Here is a 21,960-nt window from a genome sequence, read left to right on the forward strand (position 1 = left end):
GCTGTAGCACAATCGATATGAGCAAGGCAGTGTAAACTGCCAGTCCAAGAAGCTACTAATAGAGAATAGGGAGAGTCACTACCTTGTGTTTTACCACAGGTGACAAAACATCCTCCAGGTAGCCCTGGTTCTTTAACATATTCATCCTGAAGTTACATCCTTTGAGTGTTCATCTGAGTTTACTTTATTGCAAAGATGCTGAGAAATACCCCCTGGTTTGCATTTTTATGCATCAATGCTTATTAGATGTGTGTTTATCAAGATGGTTGGCTTTCCATTTAGCATTAGGGAAATCTTGCTGGGTATGCTGATGACGCCTGGAATTTATCTCCCAGGGACTTGGGAGACCGACAGCCATTGGTGTTTTTCTTTGGCCTGAAAGGCATGTGATGTAGCCATTTCCAATATTAAATGGGTGATCTGAGAGATAGAAGTTCTGTAATTTCTCTGCTGTGTGGTGGGAAGAGTGGATTTACCATCTGCCTTCATAGAGAAAAGCAGGTGGATGTTGAGAAACTGGGAATTAAATGGAGTCTTGAGAATTCACTGAAGTGCCATGAAATTCCCCAGAGGGTTCCCCATGCATTTTTACTGGAACGTATAAACTTTTGAAAAAATATATTCTTATTCTCACCTCATTTCATTCACCTGCTAAATTCTGGAAACTCCCAAAAGCATCAAAACTGATTAGATTTTGAAAATGACTATAGGTGATATTCTTTTTTATTTAGTTCATTCTTCATTTTACTTTAAGACTATCCACCCACTCCTCAGAGCAATTGTGCATCTCAAACCAGCCATGGGAAAATGAGTTTCATAATGCTCCAGGGTGGGATTAGAAATTCATGGCATAATTCTTAAAAGATGAATTCGTAGAATCACAGAACTGGAATGGACTCCAGGGACTATCTAATCCAACCCACCGCTAGAGCAATACTGGAAAATGCTGGGGTAACAAGTGAATTTTGGAATAACCAGGTATCCTCCCATAGCTCTTGTGGCTGATGGAAGCAATAACATGCCGTATCTTCAAGGAGAAGGAGAAATCTATCCTACCTTTCTTTAAAAATTGGGATTCAAGGTGGCTTGCAATTTTTTAAAAAACATACAAAAAGGAGGACATTAAAATTAAAATGGAATTAAACTACTGACAATATTAAAATGATTTAAAACTACTTATAAAAAGATTAAATATTTGTATAACTAAAAGTTAAAAACAAGAAAACAGGATTGAGTTTGTCATTCACATGTTATATTCTCACATTGAGTTCCACCTCTTCTGTTTAGATCAAGCAGGAACCCAACTATTTCTGTTAGTTTGCATTGTGTTGTGAGTATGTGTTCAAGACATTTTGTTGTCTGAGGCTGATGACAAGATGATGTCCTCTATCGCATACAGGACTTGATTAGATTGCTAGTTGTCTATTAATTGAATACTCTTCACAGCATTAACTGATAAGCTAACACAGTATATAGTGTAGGTCTTATAGTTCAGGGGGCTTCATTTGTCCCTACAGAAGCCTTAGAAGGCTGCACCCCTTACCCCTATACAAAAAATTGGCCCAAATCATCTCCAAAGATCTCTAGAGGCATATATGGATATTTTCACCATATTTTTGGGATTATCCAGATCACTTTAGGTTGAGGAAAACCCTTTTTTCATAATAGGAAATAAGATGGAAATCACTTCCTTTTTCTTTCTTAAAAAAGAAAGATACTCTCCTGGGTCTAAAATAAGCAGCCCCAAAATGTGGCAAAATGCCCCCATACCCCTTAGAGAACATTTGAGGGCATTTTTTTGGGGAAAAACCCAAGCAAACCCTCATTTTGTCTACTCACTGAACCCTGGCTCTGACAACTAGGTTCCACACTGACCTGAGCTGCATTCATACTCAGAAAAGGACAACTGGTTACTCTTAGGCTGTCCCTGAGCATTATCAGCTTCATAGGGAAGTGATGAATAGAACAGAAGGATGAAAGGATAATTATACTTGGGTAAATAAACATATCTTTTGATTTCATAGTTTTGATTTCATAGCACTTGCCCATGGCTTCTTCTAAATCTCTTCTACTAATGTATGTCTAAAAGAATTACATAGGTAGGACCAATGTTGTGGTTCCTCTTGACCCAGATCTAATCCATCCAGGAATGGGGCACCATAACCTCCAACTTTCTTGATTTTGCAGGACAAATCCTGATTATTCATCATCCCTCTTTTTTTAGATGCTTTTAACATGTCCATATTTCTTTCTCCTTCTACTTCCCCTCTTCGTTCACAGTTTACTTCAGTTGCTCCAAGCTGAGTTCAAAGTGCAAAAGTAGTTTGCATTTAAATTAAATCAACATTGGGAGTAGGGGGGGGGGGGGAGAGGAGAGAAGAGGATGGAACCTTACATTTCCCAGTAGACTCAGGCAAAAGCAAACTGCTATAACATTACTGCACCATTTCCTAGCCTGTGTACCCTTCCTAATTAATAACTTTTGCCATCTTGACTGTATTCTGAAGTTGGTCACATGTATCCCAATTTGCATCTGTGAAACATTGGAGTGTGTGGGTTGTCAGATTAACATAGATTGGGCTGTACCTTTGGTCCTACCTTTTTGGTTCTTTCATATGCATAGAACTGGGGGAAAATTAGTTGTATTCCCTATTTTTGGACAGACTGAGACAATCTCTGGTTGGTTTTCCCTTTCTGATAGTTTTTCTGTTCCATCCAGAAATTCTAAGATGCTTCAAAATTACGATGATGATTCAGTTGGTGAGTTTTGCTATAACTGGTCAGCCATAAGTGGTAAGCTATAAGTGGGCCGCATGCTATTCTCCAAGGAATTGTCCCTTGTTCAATTACAGCATTATGAGAGGTGTTTGTTTTTTCTCCCCTTTTAGTGCATGGCTTTCTTTTTGTGTTAAATGTTTTCTCTGAAGGCATTTTACTGCTATGCGCTGCTTGGAGTGAACTGTAGGCACTAACCTATGGAGATCTGATAGTGCATAGATGTTTCTACCTCACTGAATAAGACTGACTAGCCTTTTGTTTCTCTCTAAATATATGATACAATAATCTGAACGATCTCTCATCACATCTGCCCTACATATCCACCTCATCCCCAGATGCAGACATCCCCAGTTCTTTCATGCACTTTCCATCTGTCTCTTACAGGCATCATTACCAGCCAGTATTAATTTTTCTCCAGTATTTAGCTATACAATGTTTTTGTAGCTTGGCTGTGGGACTAGTCTGGATGTTTTCTTATCTACTTTGCTGGGGATCCTGGCCAATCATTCCTTTGGTTTTTCTGCAAAACTTGTCATACCTGTATCATTGCTAAAGCCCTGCCATTATCTGAGCCCCAGAAACTAATAAATCTTTTGGATTTCTGTGGTCAACTCACGGGGAGCCATAAATGCTTGATCTACCCTGCTAGTCAAGATTTCCACTATTTCTCCAGCAGCTATTAATAACTGGATGATTTTAAGGGTCTGGAAGTTAAAAAGAGAAAACAGATGATGAGGGAATGAGCCAAAAGATGCAGACATTTGTTGGCAGAAAAGGAGAATTAATAAAAACCAAGGGCTTATTCTCTGGTTAAATCAGCCCCCACTCCAATCTGCCCAGAGTTTGCTGCATAGGCTGAGTTCACACATGGAAAATCATTTCTGATAATCAGTATATATAAACCCTATGTGTACAGAGTTTTGCTCAATGGATATTCTCAAAAGACTCATGGGCATATATGTTGGGCCTTTGTCAACCAGGGTGGTAAATGTTAAAATTAGATTTTTATTCCACCTTTCCATTTCCAACTAATACTAGTATTCAATATTGCTAACATTATCCCTAACAAGCTAAAACAAAAAAGCAACCCCATTCAGTAAACATAAAAACAACTGAAAAGGCTATGCATGATGTATTCTCAAACCTTCTTTAATAGCAGAGAAGAATGGAAACTGGTCACCACTCCAACAGGGGAACAGTTCACAGCATGGAAGCTCATAAAACTTCCTCTACACCCGCATAGGTTTTATATCTTTGGGGGAAAAAATAACTGGTTGTATGGAAGCCCTAAAGAGGTTGTGTGACTCACTAGTGATGAAAAATCTCATAAAGTAGGTTATGATCAGTTTCCATATTTATCATCATCTGATGGTGCATGGAGCTGAATGGTAGATCTTCTCAAAACTGGGTTGGAGTTGTGATTCTTGAACTGCAGTATCCTTTGGAAAATTATAAAAGATGTGTATCTGTATGGGGTATTTATTGTCTTGGTCTGGCAGGGACAAGATCACTTAATCCTCTGCAGCAATTCCAGCTGTGGTTGAAATGTCCAGGTTTCTCTCTCCTCATTCTACTTACCCCAATTGTCCTCAGTTTACTCCATATTTTTTGCACTTAATTAAATCAAGGAGAAGAGAGGAGGAGGCACAGGCAAAAGCGAACAGCTACAGCGTCTCTTGAAGCACTGGGCCCTTGGTATCCACTGAGGTTTGGTTCCAGGACCCCTCATGGACACCAAAACCTGTGGGTACTCAAGTTCCATTATATAAACTGGTGTAGTAAAAAGGTGTCACTCATATAAAATGGCAAAAGGTTCGCTTTTTGGATTAAAAAAAATATGTTCAAGTATACATTTGGTTGAATCTGTGGGTGCAGAATCCATAGATATGGAGGGCTGACTGTACAAGGGAGAAAAAAAAGTTACTTCCCTCCCCATTACCACTGAAGATTCTTAAAAGCACGGTGTAAACTTAAAAGTGTCCTCCATATGTTCAGCATAACTTAATCACAAGTAAGTGCACACAGGATACATTGCAGGGAGGGCTCGGTTATGATTGCTATCTTAATATTTGTTAGTACTTGATCATTTTGTATACTTATGATTGATGCTTCGAAAGGAGTATCCTAAATTAGATAATTTAGGGATGTTGGTCTGATTTTGCCAGATCTTTTTTTTTTTTTTTTTGGAGGGGGGCACTATCTGGTAGAGCTCAGGCTTTTTCTTCCCCCATTTTGTAGTCCAGGTTCTGAACAGAAAACTAGGGCAAATGAGATATAAACCATCTTCTTCATGGGCAAATTCTAGGCTGCATTTTCTCTTGTGTTCTACAATGTCCTGTTTACACATGCAGAAAACTGGCACTGCTCTGATATCTTTCTTTCCCTCCTAAATCCTTTCTATGGAAAGGGAGGAAAAAAGGATAGACTCAATAGGGGAGAAACATAGTCCGATTTTATCTGGATGCTACATAAAATTCCCTGATACAGGATGATCATCCAACATCATCCTCATGTGGGAACACCCCCAGGTTAAAAGGATTATTGTCATCTTTCATTTTATGATGTTGTGGTTTAGAGCATTTGACAAACTGCAAAAACAGCAACAAGAAAACAGAGGCATTTCTAACATCAAATTAAAAGCAATGAATTGCAAAGTTTAATTTGGACTTCTAGAAATTGCATAGAGTTTAATTAGTGTATGAATGAGGAGAAAGTTAAAGAGAAACGTTCTGTCAAAAGGTATTCCTGTCAAACACACTCTATAGCAGTGTAACACAGCATAATTTTGTCTTTTGTGCCATATTGGGTTCATGCCAAATCATACAGATGTGCTTCAAAATCTGGCTTGGTTTATATTTTCGCGTGTGATGTAGAGGTTTTCTGGTTATGGCCCTTGGACGTAGTCCATAAGCACATTAACAAGTTACTGCTGGCCTTAGATCTTCCAGGAGAATGATCAGCTGAAGGGTTTGGGTTTTTTTTTTTTTGGCTCCTGAAGCTTTTTGTCAAGAATTATTATCCAAAGCCCTCTTATTTGACATTTTGAATTGTATTAGCCTTTGAATATGGCATTTTGAAGAACTGAAGCAATTCATCAAGGGAGCTTGGATCAAGATTACAAGGAACCATCCTCAACCTCTAAGTGATTGCTTTGATCTTTCAGAGGCATTGCTCTGTGTCATAACTGTCTTCCATAGTAATCTATGTAGGATCCATGATGCACCAGTATTGATAGCTTTGTACATTAATGTTAGATAATTCAGACTTGTTACTCCAGAATTCTATTCAAGGTGATTTTCTCCTTGCATAGCCTGATAGTATGATAGTACTTTTAATCAGGAAAAGTTGTAAAGAGCATCCAGGACATTGCTAGCAGAAAAGGTTATATAGTAATAGTAGGACCAGATGTAGTAACAGCTGTTGCAGCAAGAATTTAGGCATTGTATTGATAAATGCCATTATCCGAAATTAGAGACCAGCTCTTAAAGATACCCTCAAATAATCTGATCCCTAGCATAGCAGTTTTTAAACTTTGCACCTGCTCCCATGTTTTGCACTACAAATCCCAGAATCTCTGACCATTCGGTCTCCTGGTTGGGAGTTTTGGGTATCATAGTCTGAAAAATTTGGGAGCCCAAAACTTGAGAACCATTCCCAGTGGTCCCGAAACTGTGTTCTTTATGGGATTTTGGATTTCAGCTCTCAGAATCCCAGACTATTGGCCAACATGGCTAAGGCTTCTGGGAGCTGAAGTCCAGATGCTCTCAAAGGGCACATTTTGGGGGTCGCTACAAGTCTAGCTCAATAGTAGTTACCAATGGAAGGGCAAATAAGGAATGATATTTGTGTCAACCATTGGAGCAATGATTTGGTAGGAGGGCATTTAGATGGTGTAGGATTAGAGACTTGGCCTACTGCACTCTCTGTGTATGTGCATGCCTTCAAGTGCCTTCCCTGCCCATAGCGAACCCATTAATTTTATATGTTTTCTTAGGCAATGAATACTCAGAGGCGACTTTGCCAATTCCTTCCTCCAATATGTAGCCTTATAGCATCTTGTAGTCATTGTTTCTTTCCCATCCAAATGCTAACCAAGGCTGATCCTGCTTAGCTTCCAAGGTCAGACAGGATCTTGTGCCTTTAGGGTATGCTACTCTCTCAAAAGGTAGTGGCTGAATAGAAGTAATTGCTGACCAAACTACATGATGCTGTGAAACAATATTCTGTTTTTATAGCAGTTCTTTGGTTTGGCCCCCTGCCCTGTATTCATTGCCTTTCCCTTTTGTCCATATTATCTACGGGATGCGAAGACGAGGCAGCCACACATGGAAGAGAATAACTGCCTTAATTTATAGCAGTTCGTGCTGCCAAAGGGACAGACTGCCTTTTAAAACTAAATCATATTGTGTCACTTTAACAATGGGAACAATTATGTGTCTATTTAAATAGTTCAGCAAAACTTGAAAATCTACATTCAGTTGGACGTCCCACTGTAGACTTACTGTGGAATAGAAACATTGGCTGAATTGCTGTTAACATTTCTGTAAATTCAACGGATTCAATAAGTCCACTCTAGTTGGGGCTACCAACTGGATTCCCAATAAGCTATCTCTGTAATTTTTCTTTCACATTCATATATGCTGCCATTTTGGGGTTTTGACTAATACCTCGAAAATGACTCCAGTGTTCAGTTTATAGCTTTTCACCTGAAAACTTTTATTATAGTCAGGGTAGGACAACTCATATTTCTTATCATTGCCATTTCCATGTGACTCTGATCCTTGTCTGCCTTTTAATATTCATATTTACTCCACATGACTTTTTTTTTTTTTAAAAAACAACATTAAAAAAAATCAGTTTTTGTTTCCCTTGAGTCACCATTTGTAAACTTGGTTCTAACTGATGGAGAAGTATTAAATTTAGTAATGTGAATGGTTCTTGATCTCAGCAGTCTGGCTAATACATATTACGGCACATCATTATCTTATCCCACTCCTTATACTGAGTAGCTTGTCAGTTCATGGAGCAGTGATTTCTTAAAAGCGTTAATTTCTTCCTGTTTTACTTCATCCTTCCAGTTATTTGCACCACAGTTTTTAAAACCTGAAGCTTTAGTTAAATTATAATACCATATATCTCTTCTGTTTTCTGACTGGAGGATATCTCATGAATATCTCTAGTTCCCTTAATTGCTCTGCTACAGTGGCCTTTATGGAGTTCTGTGGCTATCCCACATATGGAATTCCAGTAAGAGAACTATGTGCATATTAAATAGAGGCCACATTTTCATGCCCATTAAAAATGCCCTAGAGTCGAGACTGAAAAATGTATTATTCATTTATTTATTTCAGTCTGCTATGTCCTGATCTACAGGAGAGCAGACCGTGGCTCTTCTTGCAGTGGCTGCTTCCTGGTAAGACAGGACTGGGGGACTTTTACAATCCCTATATATTTCCAATCTATTAAATATATAGATATTGGAAGTATGAATCAATTACAAATGTATAACTCTAGGTTATGCATCCATAACTGTGATTTTGAATTCCAGCCAACATTCATTAGATGCTTAGGCATAATACCTGGTTATGCCAGTGTATGTTCTTTTGGGAATGTTACAGTGTTATCCACTATCTCCTTCTGCAACACTCTTGTGAAGGGTATACAACTGACATACATCTTGCCAATGGGCTTAATGGAACTCAGCCAAGATGTTCTAGAGGGCTACTAGCAGTGCTGTGGAACACCTTGAGTTTGGGCCCCAAAGTCTTCCTTAGGCTGCTGATTGGAGTTGGTTCTTGTATTGATGCATCCCCTCCCACATACAGGTCAAGTGAATTAAGATGATCTGAAAAAAGTACCTAAGACCTCTTCTTAGTAGTATCTCCTGTTCCATTTCCAGGGTTAATGCAGTGGAATAGGATACTGAGGTGCTTTCGAGACTGCCCAAAAGGGTGGTCTGTAAAGCGCCCTCATTTGCTGCACGGAGGAGCCTCAGCAGCCAAACTGCGCAACTCCTCCATGCAGCAAAAAGAAGCCGCAAAAAGCGACTTCTTTTTGTGGCACGGTAATGATGCAGGATTCCATTAAGTTTTAGGTCTGAAAAAGGACATATAAATGACTATTCTAGTTTGGTTGATTGCTTGTCTGCTTCCACTTTGTCAAGTGGACTGCTCAGCCCATAGCTTGGAAATGTTGTTTTTGGACAACAACTTCCAGAGTCCTCCAGTCTCTTTTTCTGTTGGTTGGGGTGCAGCAGACTGATGTTTCCATTGCCTACCATGAGCAATCTCTGGTGCAACCATCAGAAGCAAGATCCAGGTCCTAATTCCTCCTTTTAATGAATACTGCTCATGAGAGGAGGTGGAAAAGTCAGTTTACCATACCCCAATCGACAGGAGAACAGATCCATGTTGGTCCCAGCAGCTACTGCTTTGTAAATCAGAATTAGCAGACTTTTATGATCTTTACATATTTCCTGCACTTATTGAACATGTAGGAATCAAGAATATGAATAGTTATAAATGTGAAACTCTAGAATACACATCTGTTACCCCGACCACGAATCCAAGTCACTGTTTCCAAGCTCTGGTGTCAGGTAGTATTTCTACGCCACCATCAGTAGGCCTGATAAATAAGGTATGTTTTTCTGCAATTCTGTAAACTTTTGCAAATAGCTTATCTGCACCCAGAAAACAACTTAAATGCAAAGATTTTGTTCTCTGGAGAGAATCTGTGGCAATCCCATCCAGAATACATGAACTGCAGTTTAGACTGCCATACTATAGTGTAGCCTAGGAATTAAATGAAGTTTACTTCTGAGATATGCATAGGAATGTTCTGCTGACTTTCAGTTTCAGGGGATCTGAATATGAAATAGCTAAGAAATGTGACATGGGATATTCTGAAAGTGCATTTGAATGTGGAATTTCTTTCTGTGGAGCCTTGACTTATTCTTGATGACAATGTTTTTTTTTTTTTTTTTTTTTGTCTTAACAAATTATATCATTTTGTTAAGAGATTTTGAAAAGGCATGCTGTGTTGAAACCAGTACAGCTTTAAGCACAATAAAAGTCATGAAGGTATGGGGTATTTTATGAAAATGTTTAATTCAACTGTTTCTTTGGAATGTAGTAGTCATTGTCTGGAAATTTAAATTACAATTCAATCCTATGTTTGCTTGTTTTTAATGCTACTCAGTGTCCGAGAATACAAACATCATTTAAAGTTAAGGCTTCGCTGTTCACTTTTGAAATAACAATTTAAAAGTGTCATATTGTCATAGAAAATAAAAAATTTCTGTAAAAAAATTTGCACAAAATTTCATGATGGTACAAAACATGAAGCAATAACATACTAGTAAAATGAAATCCTTTCACTACAGAAGATTTTTATAGGTTTTTTTTTTGTTTGATAAAGAAAAAAATATGTTATTTTACACTTTCAAAATTATGAAACAATCTAAAATAATATAAACTGAACAATTTGTAACACTGCCTTTACAAATTAATAACTTTATAAACATATAATTTTTAAATATATTTATCAGTGCAAGATAACTTCTTTTTTGTTAAAAGTTGCAGTATCACTTTTCCTTTGCTGAAGGGCAGTTTTGATTAAATTTCTGTGTGAAAAAAATAAGATCCCCAATGTTCTGTTCTGGTGTTCAACATTAACCACAGCTTTCTGTAACTCACTGCTCTTGGATGTATTTGATTACAGTTCCCACAACCTCCAGCTAGATGGCAAGCTGAAGAGGGACACATAGGGTAGTAGGCTTGGAGAGGGAGGCTGAAGAATAGCAATAGGTTTTCTTATTCTACCCATGCCATTTGCAGTCTGATGCACTCAGTGACGACTGGTGGCTTCCATGCTAGTAGAATAATGAATAATCTTTGAGGTTTATGGTGAACATTAAAGGAGCTGTCAAAGGCACTGATCCCATTTTGGGGGTTAACCTTTGCACGTTGGAAATCTGTTTGAATGTCTGGATTAAAACCCAGAGAGGATTCACCAAACTGCTGACATGGAAGAGACTAGCCATCAGGGAGCACATTAGCTTCAAATATCTGCACTGGCACACCTGCTAAATGCTAAGCTGATATTCATGTCATACTCATGTGATGGTGTCATTCTGCCATCTTGCCATGGTGCCACAACTAAAATGTCTCCACCACAGACATTTATTTGCCAAAACAGCAGATATTTTGAGATGGAGCCATAGGAAGAAAGGTTGGATGCATCAAGTTTTATTTATTTCTGTGGCGCTGGCATGCACTGAAGAAAATGGAGGACACAGGACCAATGCTGGGTGGACTAAAGTCCAACCCTTTTCTGTTCCAACTAGAGCAAAACAATTAGCTAAACCCAAATGAGTTTCAACAAATTGAAATGTGTGAATTGAAGTGTGAAGGGAGGCTGGGACAAGCCTAGTTAGGTTTCTAGGAAAGGAGCATTTGTTTTCTGACAGGGAGGTTAGGAAAAGATATGCTGGAGCTATTCACACTATCGTGTTCCTTGCTGTCCCATGAGAGTTGTCTATGATAGTATGTGTATGTGTGTGTATACACACACACAATTTAAGATCCATACAACATTTTTAAAAAGCATTCTGCAGCCCTCTGTACTTCCTTAGGCATAAATCCTACTGAGCAGAGTGGAATTTGTTTCTGGGACTGTGAAGCCAGGGGCGGGGAACCTGTGAGCTTCAGATGTTCAATTACAGCTCTCCTCACCATTGAAAAGTCATCATGTTAAGACTGACAGGGGTTGGATTCCAGTATCATCATATTAGATACCCTTGAACAGTGAACATGTCACCTCTGGCTTCTTGCACTGAATAAGTGTCAAATAATAGTACATGTTGTACTCTCCTGGGCTGGCAGTAGTTCACACTTGCATATTAATCACCTGTTATGTTGTAGAAAAGAGTGATTATTAACATGTGTGAATGAGCCATAATAACACAAAGGTTTCATATGCTCAAGTATCAGCCCAAGCACAAGACTTCTTCCAAGGAACAGACTTTACTGGAAGTTATCTGGAGTTAAAGGATAAGCAATCCAATGGTCGAGTACATGCTTCGCATGCAAAAGGTCCCAGGGTCAATCTCGCACAACTCTAGTTTTAAAAGCATCTCCTATAATAGAGGCAAAAATGACCTCTTTGACACTTTGGAGAACTGCAGCCAGCCAGAATAGGCAACACTTCACCAGATGGACTCGGTTGAAATTGTCTCCACATGAACAAGTCCATTCTCATCATCAAGAAATATGTTTACCTATTGTTCCTAGATGTCTGCCAGGGCCATGTCTTCATGTAAGGCAAGCCCCATGTCTCAAATGATATTTGCATGCTTTTAGGTTATGGATCTTAAGATGCCCACATGGTAACTATTGCTATGGCAAAGCTGATAATTATATAATGCAACTAGATATTACATGAAACAAGTGCAGTTGAAAATTATTTGGGCTTGATCTTCTCTTTGGGATAATTAACTAGTAGATTGTTTCAGTAAGTGGAATTTGGATAATGCATTTAGGAATTACTCCTTCTCCTTTGTGGTAAATGTTTAGCTTTGAATTCTGCCATTTTTGGGCAATTGCTATAGTTGTTCCAAATCTGAGTTAAGTCTTGCAAACTTTTCAAAAGTTTAGTCTGACATGATACTTACCAACTCTCACCATGCAAGGGTATATTTCATCAAAAATATTCCCCACTACCAATAAACTGATGTGGCAAAATCCCTTTCTGATGACTCGACTTCTAGTTGTAATTTAAAATCTTAACTACATCTTTTGGAGAATAATTTAATTCCTAAATGCATTGTGTCAGTTGCTGCTTCCTTTACATAGATACTTTTTTTTTGGACAGTATCACGTAATCTGTTCCTGAAAAAGAAAGAGGGAAATACAAATGTTGTACACAGCATGATCTGTTTTTGAACCTGGCGTGTACATTCTTGCCTTTAAAATGTTATGGGTTTTCAATCTGTCATATATTAACTCAGTTTAGGATTAATGTGTCATATATTGAGTGATTGATTGATTTTAGCTTATCCATTGCTGACCAAGCCAACACAGCACCACTGGTAGCAGCATCAGTGTAACCCGAATTAAGACGAAAGGGTCCTACACAAAGATAATCACCCTTACATTGGACAGTATGGCTAGTAGATGGCAAGAGACATTCTTTGTTTTGAGAAATCAAAAACAACCCTCTTTTGCTATCTATTAATATGAAAGCCTTGCACAGAATTAAAAGACTGATTTCATGGCTTACTAAAAGAAAAAGATACTTTCACTTTATGTTGTTAACAAGAAATCCAAAGTTCAACTTTGGAGTGTAAAGTTAAATCTCCCTTACTTAAAATAATAAGAAAAAAAACTCAGGAAAACAAAACAAAACATAGTCTAATAAATCCATTTTTTTTGCCATTACCAGCGAATTAAAGCTGCATTTTCCTTTCCTTGACAATGGCAAATGTTTATGCAACAATCTACTTAGACAGAGCGAGAGAGAAAGAGAGAGAAAGAGAGCGAGAAAGCGAATCTGAAAGAGAGAATTGAGTGCTTATATTTGAAAATACATTCTATATGAAAGAACAATAAAAGGAGAAGGGGGAAAATATTGCAGCTTTGTACAAAAATGGTCCAGAAACATTAAATTGAAATACAGGAAGTGGAAGAATCAAGCCACCAAGTTGTCTAATTTCCTTAGCCCTTGCCTTCCCAAGGTTTACTTACTCTAAAATATACTTTCTTGTTAGTCAGTGAGCCCTTAGGGTAAGTAATAAGGACTTTAACTGGAGAGAGACAAAGGTGGAGTTAATGTTAACACAATGAGAAGCAGTACAAACAAAAAGGCACTTGAGAGGACACACACTAGCCAGTGCCAAGGACTTTTGCTTTGTTTTCTTACAATTAGAGGCAGTACACTTGGTTTGCCGGTTGTTTCTGGATGATGGCACGTATTTCTTGTATGGAATTCACAAGCACAAAGTTTAGTACAACATTGAGAAACACCAATAAAATTCTGACTGTATTGCTTGTTAAACAGAGCTGACACACTATACTAGTACTGATGCTACAGTACTTTTTTTGTTTTGTTTTCAAAAACACCCTAACCCTCCGTTGCCTATGCACAACACAAGCAATTATACACAAATACAGGTTTAGGAATCCACTAAGTTGCTGTTACTCTGATATTTTTTTCTGGGCACTGAGCTAAAGACAGCATGTCCACCAAAAGGACCCCCACCAAAATACACTTTGTGACAGCATCTTGGATTTTTGCACAGTAAAAAAAAAAAAAGAGAGAGAGAGAGAGAGAGAGAGAGAAAACAAACAGGATGAAGGATGGGGAGGAAGGAAACAAAACCAAGAAAGGAGGGAATGGGGACGGGGGAGGAAGGACAGATAAAAATAAAAATAGGAAAGACCAAAAGAAACATCCCCTCTTAAGTCAATCATACTTGGTCTCAACACCAGCATTTGATTATTTCAAATCAAAACAGAAACAGAAATAGACTGTACATGATTCAGATTGTTTAACACAGATTGTTGTCCATGTTTTAGTACATCTGTTACACTCACTGAAGCTCCTGAGAAAAGCTTGGCTCAGCGTCCCCAACGCGGTTTTCAGCCTGTACAGTAAAAGAAGATCCACAGTTTCCCAGCATAAGCTAGTGATATGTCCTTCCATCTCAATTCTCCACAACCTCTTTAGCTATATTCTTTTCACGCCTCTGAATAAGTATTCTGTGCATTCAGTTTATCTTTTTTCAATTTCACACCATCCACAAGTTCAAAATTGTAGTTCTCCAGTGCAGATAAGTTCCTATCTGACATTCCATTGTGCCAACAGGCGCAGTACAGAATGACTCCACAGATGGCCCCCAGAAGGACTCCCAGCGCACTCATGGCTATGATGGTGATGAGAATGGGGTCAAGAGTCTTCAGAACATTACCCGGCTTTCTGGAGATGTTATCATTGTAGGGCTCCCCATTTTCACGGTAATCAGGAGTAAATCCTACAGTAGAACAAAGAGGGACAGCTATAATGCTGAGCAAATACACACAGGAAAGAAAGAAAAGCAGGCAGACAATCTTTGGAAGTACTTTGGGCTCCATGGAGACAGCAGAAAATATAGACAGGGCTGGAATTGGAGAACTGTCTGGCTTATGGAAAGACAATTTATTTCAGAAATACTTTTCTATTGCTTAAAACAAATCCATATACCAAGGAATACAAGTCTGTTTTCCTAAACTGTCTGTCATGTCTCAATGTTTTTTATATAAGCTCAACTGTGTTTGGGAACTGGTTAAATCAGCAGGGTCTTTAAAATCAAACCAACAATAGACATGTGTACTGGCAGGGGAATTGCTGACTATCCTGAGATCATGTGGCTTATAGATATGTTTTTTTCCTAGATAAATCACTGCTTGTATGATTATATAATGAACAGGAGGGCCAGATAAACCTCAGAATGCTACTGCAGGATAAAGGGATAAAGATTAGGTCCTTATTTTTTCCTAAAGCAGCAGTGGGCAGGCATGCTATGATGGATATTTTGAGTTCCTCTTAATTCTCAACGAGGCACACAACCACCAGCTTTTGGGAATCAGAAATAACATTCTGGGAATGTTAATTAAACAGTACAAACTAGGGCAATTAAGTTGTTTGAGATGCAAAGTGATCTTGTAGCACCTTTGCGACCAACTAAGCAAACGACTTTGTAGGATAAGCTTTCATAGCTGCAACTTCTTTTGCTCAGTTAGTCTCAAAGATGCTACAAGATCTCTGTGCATGCTGATATTCCTGACCAATGTGGCAGCTCCTGTCTGTATTGGTGTGCTGCTGGCTGGTTACTGTATAATCCTAATGGCTTTATCAATTGTAGTGTCTTCTGATAAGTTCCTATGGCAGGATACAAACCGCCGCTTTGCGGCGCTCCTCCGCCGGCGCAATTTGCTCCGCATGGGAGCTGCAGCAGCCAAACCGCGCGGCTCCCGCGCGGAGCAAAAAAGAAGCTCCAAAATGGAGCTTCTTTTGGAGTCGCGTTTGCGACGTAGCGAGGTGCCAGGGGCGCACTCACTACGTCACAAAAGACGCGACGCATACGGACGCTCAGCGTCCGATACGTCAAGATGGCTGCGCCCGTATGAACAGGGCGCCGCCATCTTGTACGTATTCAATACGTATTAGGGTTAGGGGGGTGCGGAAGCACCTCCCCTTCCTAACCCTAGTACGTATTGATGATGTACTATTTGGCGGTTTGTATCCCGCCTATGTCAACTTTCAAATGCTGGTTTTACATTGAGGTTTGGAAAATTAATGAACTGCTTTTACCCCTATGAACCAATGTGGACAGTGTGGGTCTGCAGAGGGTCTCCTAGCTCTGTCTTCCACTGTCATCTGACATACAGCTGCTGGGTATGTGAGGCAGGTCTTTCTTGATCCAACTAAGGCGGGTTCCACACCACCAAAAAGTACGTGCTCAGCACATACTAGGGTTAGGAAGGGGCGTCCTTTCCAGACGCCCCTAACCCTAGTACGTGCCGAGCACGTACAAAATGGTGGCGCTGATTCTACATGGGTGCTGCCATTTTGACGTTGTGGACACTTAGCGTCTGCACATTGTGGCATGGAAATGACGCCGCAAGTGCACCATTGGTGCCTTGCAGCGTCATTACCGAGCTGCAAAAAGAAGCCGCTTTTTGCGGCTTCTTTTTGCTGTGCCGGGAACCGCGCGGTTTGTCCGCTGCGGTTCACTGGCGCAGCCAACACGGGCGCTGGCAGAGCACTCTTTTTGGGCGTTCTGTAAAGCGCCTAAGAATCCACTGTTGTGGAAGATCTTGCTGTTTCCTCTCTATGCCTTCATACTTTCATTAACATCAGCATTGTTCAGGGATGATTTTTAGTAAAGCATCATTGGATACTTGAACATCTGTGAATTTTATTACTGTTGCTGCTTTCAATGGGTATTTGTATGACTTATGTTGTTTTACTGATTCAATACTTTACAATATATATATTTTTACAATACTTTACAATACTTCTGAACCTGGACTTACTAAATGGCTTTGTATTAATTACCTATTTTGGGGTGGAAAGGTAGGGTACAAGTATTTCGAACAATAACTAAATAAATGTTGTAGTATTTAAAATGGCTTTCTAGAACAAAGTCTTTCTAGACCCAATGGCTTTGAAGAACCAAGGTTTATTGAACCAAGGCATCAGCTATGTTTTTTATCCATGTACGTTGCCTTATTTATTCATTAAAATACATTCACAGACACAGAAATTTCTTCAAAAATTATTCCAGATTCTGTTACCCATCAGAAATGAAACAAAGTGAAAAAGAAATAAAAGACCACAGCACAAAATCAACAAATCAAAACACCTCTCAGGGTAAAGTAATTCATGCCATTTAAGCAGATTAATATAAAGCCATTTGGTAAGTCCAGGTTCAGATCTGGGGCTTCAGTAATGAATTTCTACATTGTGTATGGTCAGGAACTAAAGACAGTCATGTGTATAATACAAGACCTTCCACATGTGAACCAGAACCTCTCCAGTGTTTTTTTTTAAATGATGGAAGTTAGTCTTGGAGGTTTTGCCTGAACTTACTTTGTTAGGTAGCTGAAAGGAAGAGGATATAAAACGGTTGGACACAAAATTCTCCCTACATAGAGTTTTGAGTCAATTTAGAGGCAACAAACCAGATTCCTCCCTTGTGGACAACAATATTAATTCTGAACAACCAACCAACCAGCCAACCAACAACAACAAACCCAATACCTTTGTTTCCATGCACCTTTGAGGTCTGGGTTCTTTTGGAATTTCTTTAGACACAAATTTTATTCCTTTAGTGTTGTTTACTACAGAATAACACTATTGAACTAAAACTATTGGAATGAGCTCCCAGCTCAGCTGCAAGGAAAACAAGCCCTTGTTTTGCCTCTCTATACAATGTGTTCTGCTCTTATTATTGTTGATTTCCCCAGACAGTGTTTGGAACATGACAATTCAGTAAAATCAGTATACACAGCAAGTAATGATGCCTCTCTCAACACCACCTGCTGCCACGTCCTCAAAGAAAACCAAACACTCTTCTATGCAGTTTGTCTGTCACCAGGCTTAACATCTTTTTAAAAACATGTATAAAACTTAAAAATGTTTGTACACTAGTAAATGAACTCTGCATATGTTTATATAGAAGAGCCATTACTGCAATGGAGATTAAGATAAATTAATATGATGCACAAATTCATATGACAATCAAGGAAGTTTTAAACTAAAGAAGCATTTTACCTGTTTGATTAATATCTGGCTCTACTTCGACTATTTCATTTCCTGCATCATTTGACTCTAGCAAGCAAAGAGAATTGACATTGATTATTAGGGTGACAAATACTGATTGGCTCTCATGCTGGCAATAATGGTATTTAGAAATTTTCTCCTGTCTTGGAGCATGATTATGTCAGCTTGACATAACTGTTCATTAACCTGGTCTCCCAAAATTAGCAAAGAAGAAAAGAGGGATTAAAAGTCCTCCCTCCACCCCATCTTGGCTCAGTTTTAGTTATCAGCAGGGAGTTTCTGTCTATGGAAAATGAAAATCAGTTGGTAAAATTAGCATATTTCTTTCAATCTATTCATAATCTTGAAGCCCAGTACCATAAAGCCCCTTAATCATACACCAGCAGCCCTTAGTTGCTTAAAATAAAATAAAAATGGCTTGTAGTGTCCAAAAAAGAGAACAAGACAGACCTGGGGGTTTCAATTGTAAAATATACATCCTTTGATCACAATCCTACATAAATTATTACACACAAGTGAGCTTAATTGTGGAATCAGCTTGTAGGGTCTAGAATGTAAACTGACATGAAACAAAATACTTCCTATCTCTATTTAAGTATCTCTTATAAATAACTATTTTCCCCATAGGATTTAATATTATGCCATATTTTTAGTATCACACATTTTGTGAGCAGAACAAGATGCAAGGATGGCAGACTGGTACCTAAAAAAACAACAACCCTGTATTTATTGTCTACGTTTTAGTCAATTAGGTTACAGTTCTGTGGTCGCTGGAGAATGTTCCAGGGTTCAAATCCTTGCTCAGGCATGGAAACCCACTGGGTGACCCTGGGCAAGTCACAAACACTCAGCTTCAGACCCTCTCTGACCAAATCTTACCAAGAAAACCCTGTGATAGGTTTGCCTTTAGGTTGCCATAATTTAGAAATGACTTGAAAGCTAACAACAACATCCTAGATTCAATGCATTGTATCTTCACCTCTACCAAGCAGCAACTGAATTCTCTCTGCCTGAAAGCCTGGAGAGCTGCTGGCACTCAGAGTAGACACTACTAGGCTACATAGATAAAGATGATGATTACTATACTGTAAGTTGTATTACTGATGTTCCACTTTATGAACTCTGGAGCATACCTCAAGGACCACAGAACTACAGCCTAATTGCCTTTGTGGCCTTTAAGCCAATGATCACACAAGTTTTCAGAAGAATGACAAGAATTATATGGTCAAATTCCAGCACAGCGATGACGTTCACAAATAGCCCCAACCTATGCAGAGCCAAGTGTGACTCACTCTATGAAAATTGGCTAACTTTTCACAGCACTGAGGCCTGAAATACACAAACCAAAAGCACCAACTTCAGGCCAATCCGGGAGTGTGGCATACAGATGACACACGTCCCTGGATCGGACTGAAGCTGCACTGCAGCCACCTAAGGCAGTCCGGGGCTTCCAGCAAAAGGAGTGCAAAACAATGCTTCTTGCTGGTGGCACTTTCTGGACTGTGGCGACTGCTTGCTGCAAGAGTATGGTGTCTGGTCATTGTGATCCTGCACCAAATGGGGAATGAAGCCTGGAGTGGCCAGAGTCTGCGCCAAGCTGCCAGTCTGCTTGACCCCGATTCATCAGTGGTCTAATTTCAAAAGGCTAAAGTGTGATGAATGTTATAAAGCAGTTTGCATACTTGGGGTGGTGGTGGTGGTGGTGGAAAGTAGGACCCTTGTATCTGTTATGAAGCTGCCATAGAAAGAATTCATAGTGTTCCACATGAGATGTTTCACAACAAGTTACTTACTTCGGCATTCCTCCTGGGCTATGTGGCTGTCAAAGTTAATGTCATCAACTGCAATTCCTCCAGTTCCTTTCCCTATTTCTCCTTCCACCATCACCTGGTAAAAACATTGTGTTTGTTTGATGTAGAAAACCAGAGGTTAAACATTCCTATTCTTTGACAAGCATATCAATGGAGGGCAAAAAGTGATACTATTTGTTTGTCAGTTGTCAAGACTAGGTATGTCTTACCCTTTTTTCACATTTTCTAAAGTTCTAAAAAAATGACCATATGAATAATTAAGTTAGAACTGACGTGAGGCGTTATTTGTAAAACAGACTGGCCTTCTTATCTGCACGGCTATGAAATATGAAAATATTTGAGCCATACATGCAACTTTCAAATTAGACAAATTGGCCTTGGACATTTGCACATGGTCAAGAACAAATCCCCTCTGATTTTCCCTCATGATATCATGTTTATGTTATTATCTGATCATTTTTAATGAGAAAGAGGAATTAGTAGAAAAATGCTACGAGCATGTTGATCTATATACATTTGATCTACAAACCTCCCTGAAGCAGAAGCTGCTTTCAGTTTCACAAATACAAATGCTCCAAGGCTGTTAAGAGCCTATCTGCTGTGGGAGATGCTACTGTCTTCTTCAGAGCAGCTGACTCTGTAATTGAGCTGGGTGCTGATAATGAATGCCAACCAAAAACATCTTTCACTTCACATGGGGGGGGGGGGGGAGGCTTAATTCCTCTAACAGTATTTAAACAGTATTTAAGTGGAATTTATTGTATTGGGGTGGGGTATTGTTCTTATGTTTTTGTGCTTCACTCTCTTTCAAAATATGAAAACTTGATGGAAGGATGATATGAAAGTTTTTGCAATTAATCATTTAATCAACCAGTAAACAATATGGAAGGAGAAATCATTCCTTTTAGAGAAGAAAAATGTGATGCAAGAAAAGCTTACATTTCTGCACACATTAGCAGAACAGGTGACTCTGAATCCATCAAAGCTTACAATCTGTAAAAACTGAGTGTTTTGTTATTGAGCAGTTCATACAAATTTGCCCTCCTTTACATCTGTAAGTGTACAAATGCAGACAGCTGCTAAGTCTTGGTTATACCAATATGAGCCCTGTACTGTGTCGAGCCATTGACCCACTTTGGCAAGGACTTCTATACTGGCTGGCAGTAGATCTTCAATGTTATAAGCAGGAGTTCTTCACCCTGAGATCATTTTAAATCAGGGATGGGCAACTTGTAACTGTCAACCTAATTTCAAAAGCTTTCTATATGTGATCAATTCAGACATCTATCAAGAATGTTCTATCATTCACACATAACATTTTGTGTGGGGAGGCAGAGAAAGTGAGAGAAGGGCAGGGTGAGAAAAGGAGTGGTGGAAAGAAAGTGACAGTTCAGTTTTGGAATATGGGCTTTATATGGAGAAGGTCCCAGATTCAGTCCATGCAATCTTTGCTTCAGAGATTCTGAGGATTCAGTCAGAAACTGTGCACATGCACAGAAAGCATGTGTTATACACCTCTGAGCAAAGGCTCAGTCATACCTACAAATCTTTACTTACCTGATAATGTTTCACAGATTTATGAAGAAGGACCCGCCCTTCTTTCCAGCAGTTTCCTTGATTTCCACTAAGCATCCACAAGACCTGATCATACTCTTTAAGCGTATGGTACCGCAGTTTGATTCTTAATGTGCCAACGTGCGGCCCCGACATATGATACCAAAAAGTCATGCAGAGTGCAGAGTTCTGTGGGTTGATGATGGGGCTGATGAGCCGTGCAACTTTGCCTTTCTGGTTTTCATCAGCTTGTGAATAAATGAAATTGCCATCTCCTGCTGTGACAAAAATACTGCATTAGAAATAATGCCCCACTTTTGGTTCCCTTAAGCCTGATAAAGCTCAAACACTCCAAAACTGATCTGACCTTATCTAAAGATTTGCTACAGAATTGTAAGCCTGCAAAAAGGCTTGAAGGTCACCTTGTAGTGTGCTCTCTCCCCTTCTCCCCTTCCCAGCAAAGTCAACATTTTAGTTCATGAACATTCCTGATATA

The 21,960-nt window shown here is 39.2% G+C and overlaps 1 protein-coding gene across 3 annotated transcripts in view; it reads right to left on the bottom strand.

Annotated features, from left to right (window-relative positions):
- Positions 1–9,865: 9,865 nt before the first annotated feature.
- The window catches only part of LOC149310013 (neuropilin-1-like), a 161,443-nt gene continuing 149,348 nt past the window's right edge, over positions 9,866–21,960 (bottom strand). For all 3 annotated transcript variants that reach the window (XM_089533490.1, XM_089533489.1, XM_089533488.1), the window contains 4 exons: positions 21,468–21,739; positions 19,893–19,986; positions 18,091–18,147; positions 9,866–14,806 (listed from right to left, as the gene is read on the bottom strand). In XM_089533490.1, the coding sequence (XP_089389616.1) occupies positions 14,514–14,806; positions 18,091–18,147; positions 19,893–19,986; positions 21,468–21,739 (716 nt within the window). In that variant the 3' untranslated portion in view covers positions 9,866–14,513. The remainder of the gene's footprint in view (positions 14,807–18,090; positions 18,148–19,892; positions 19,987–21,467; positions 21,740–21,960) is intronic.

Source organism: Sceloporus occidentalis, unplaced genomic scaffold (assembly GCF_023333645.1).
Source record: "Sceloporus occidentalis isolate IW3139 unplaced genomic scaffold, rSceOcc1.0.p SCAF_7, whole genome shotgun sequence".
NCBI lineage: Eukaryota > Metazoa > Chordata > Lepidosauria > Squamata > Phrynosomatidae > Sceloporus > Sceloporus occidentalis.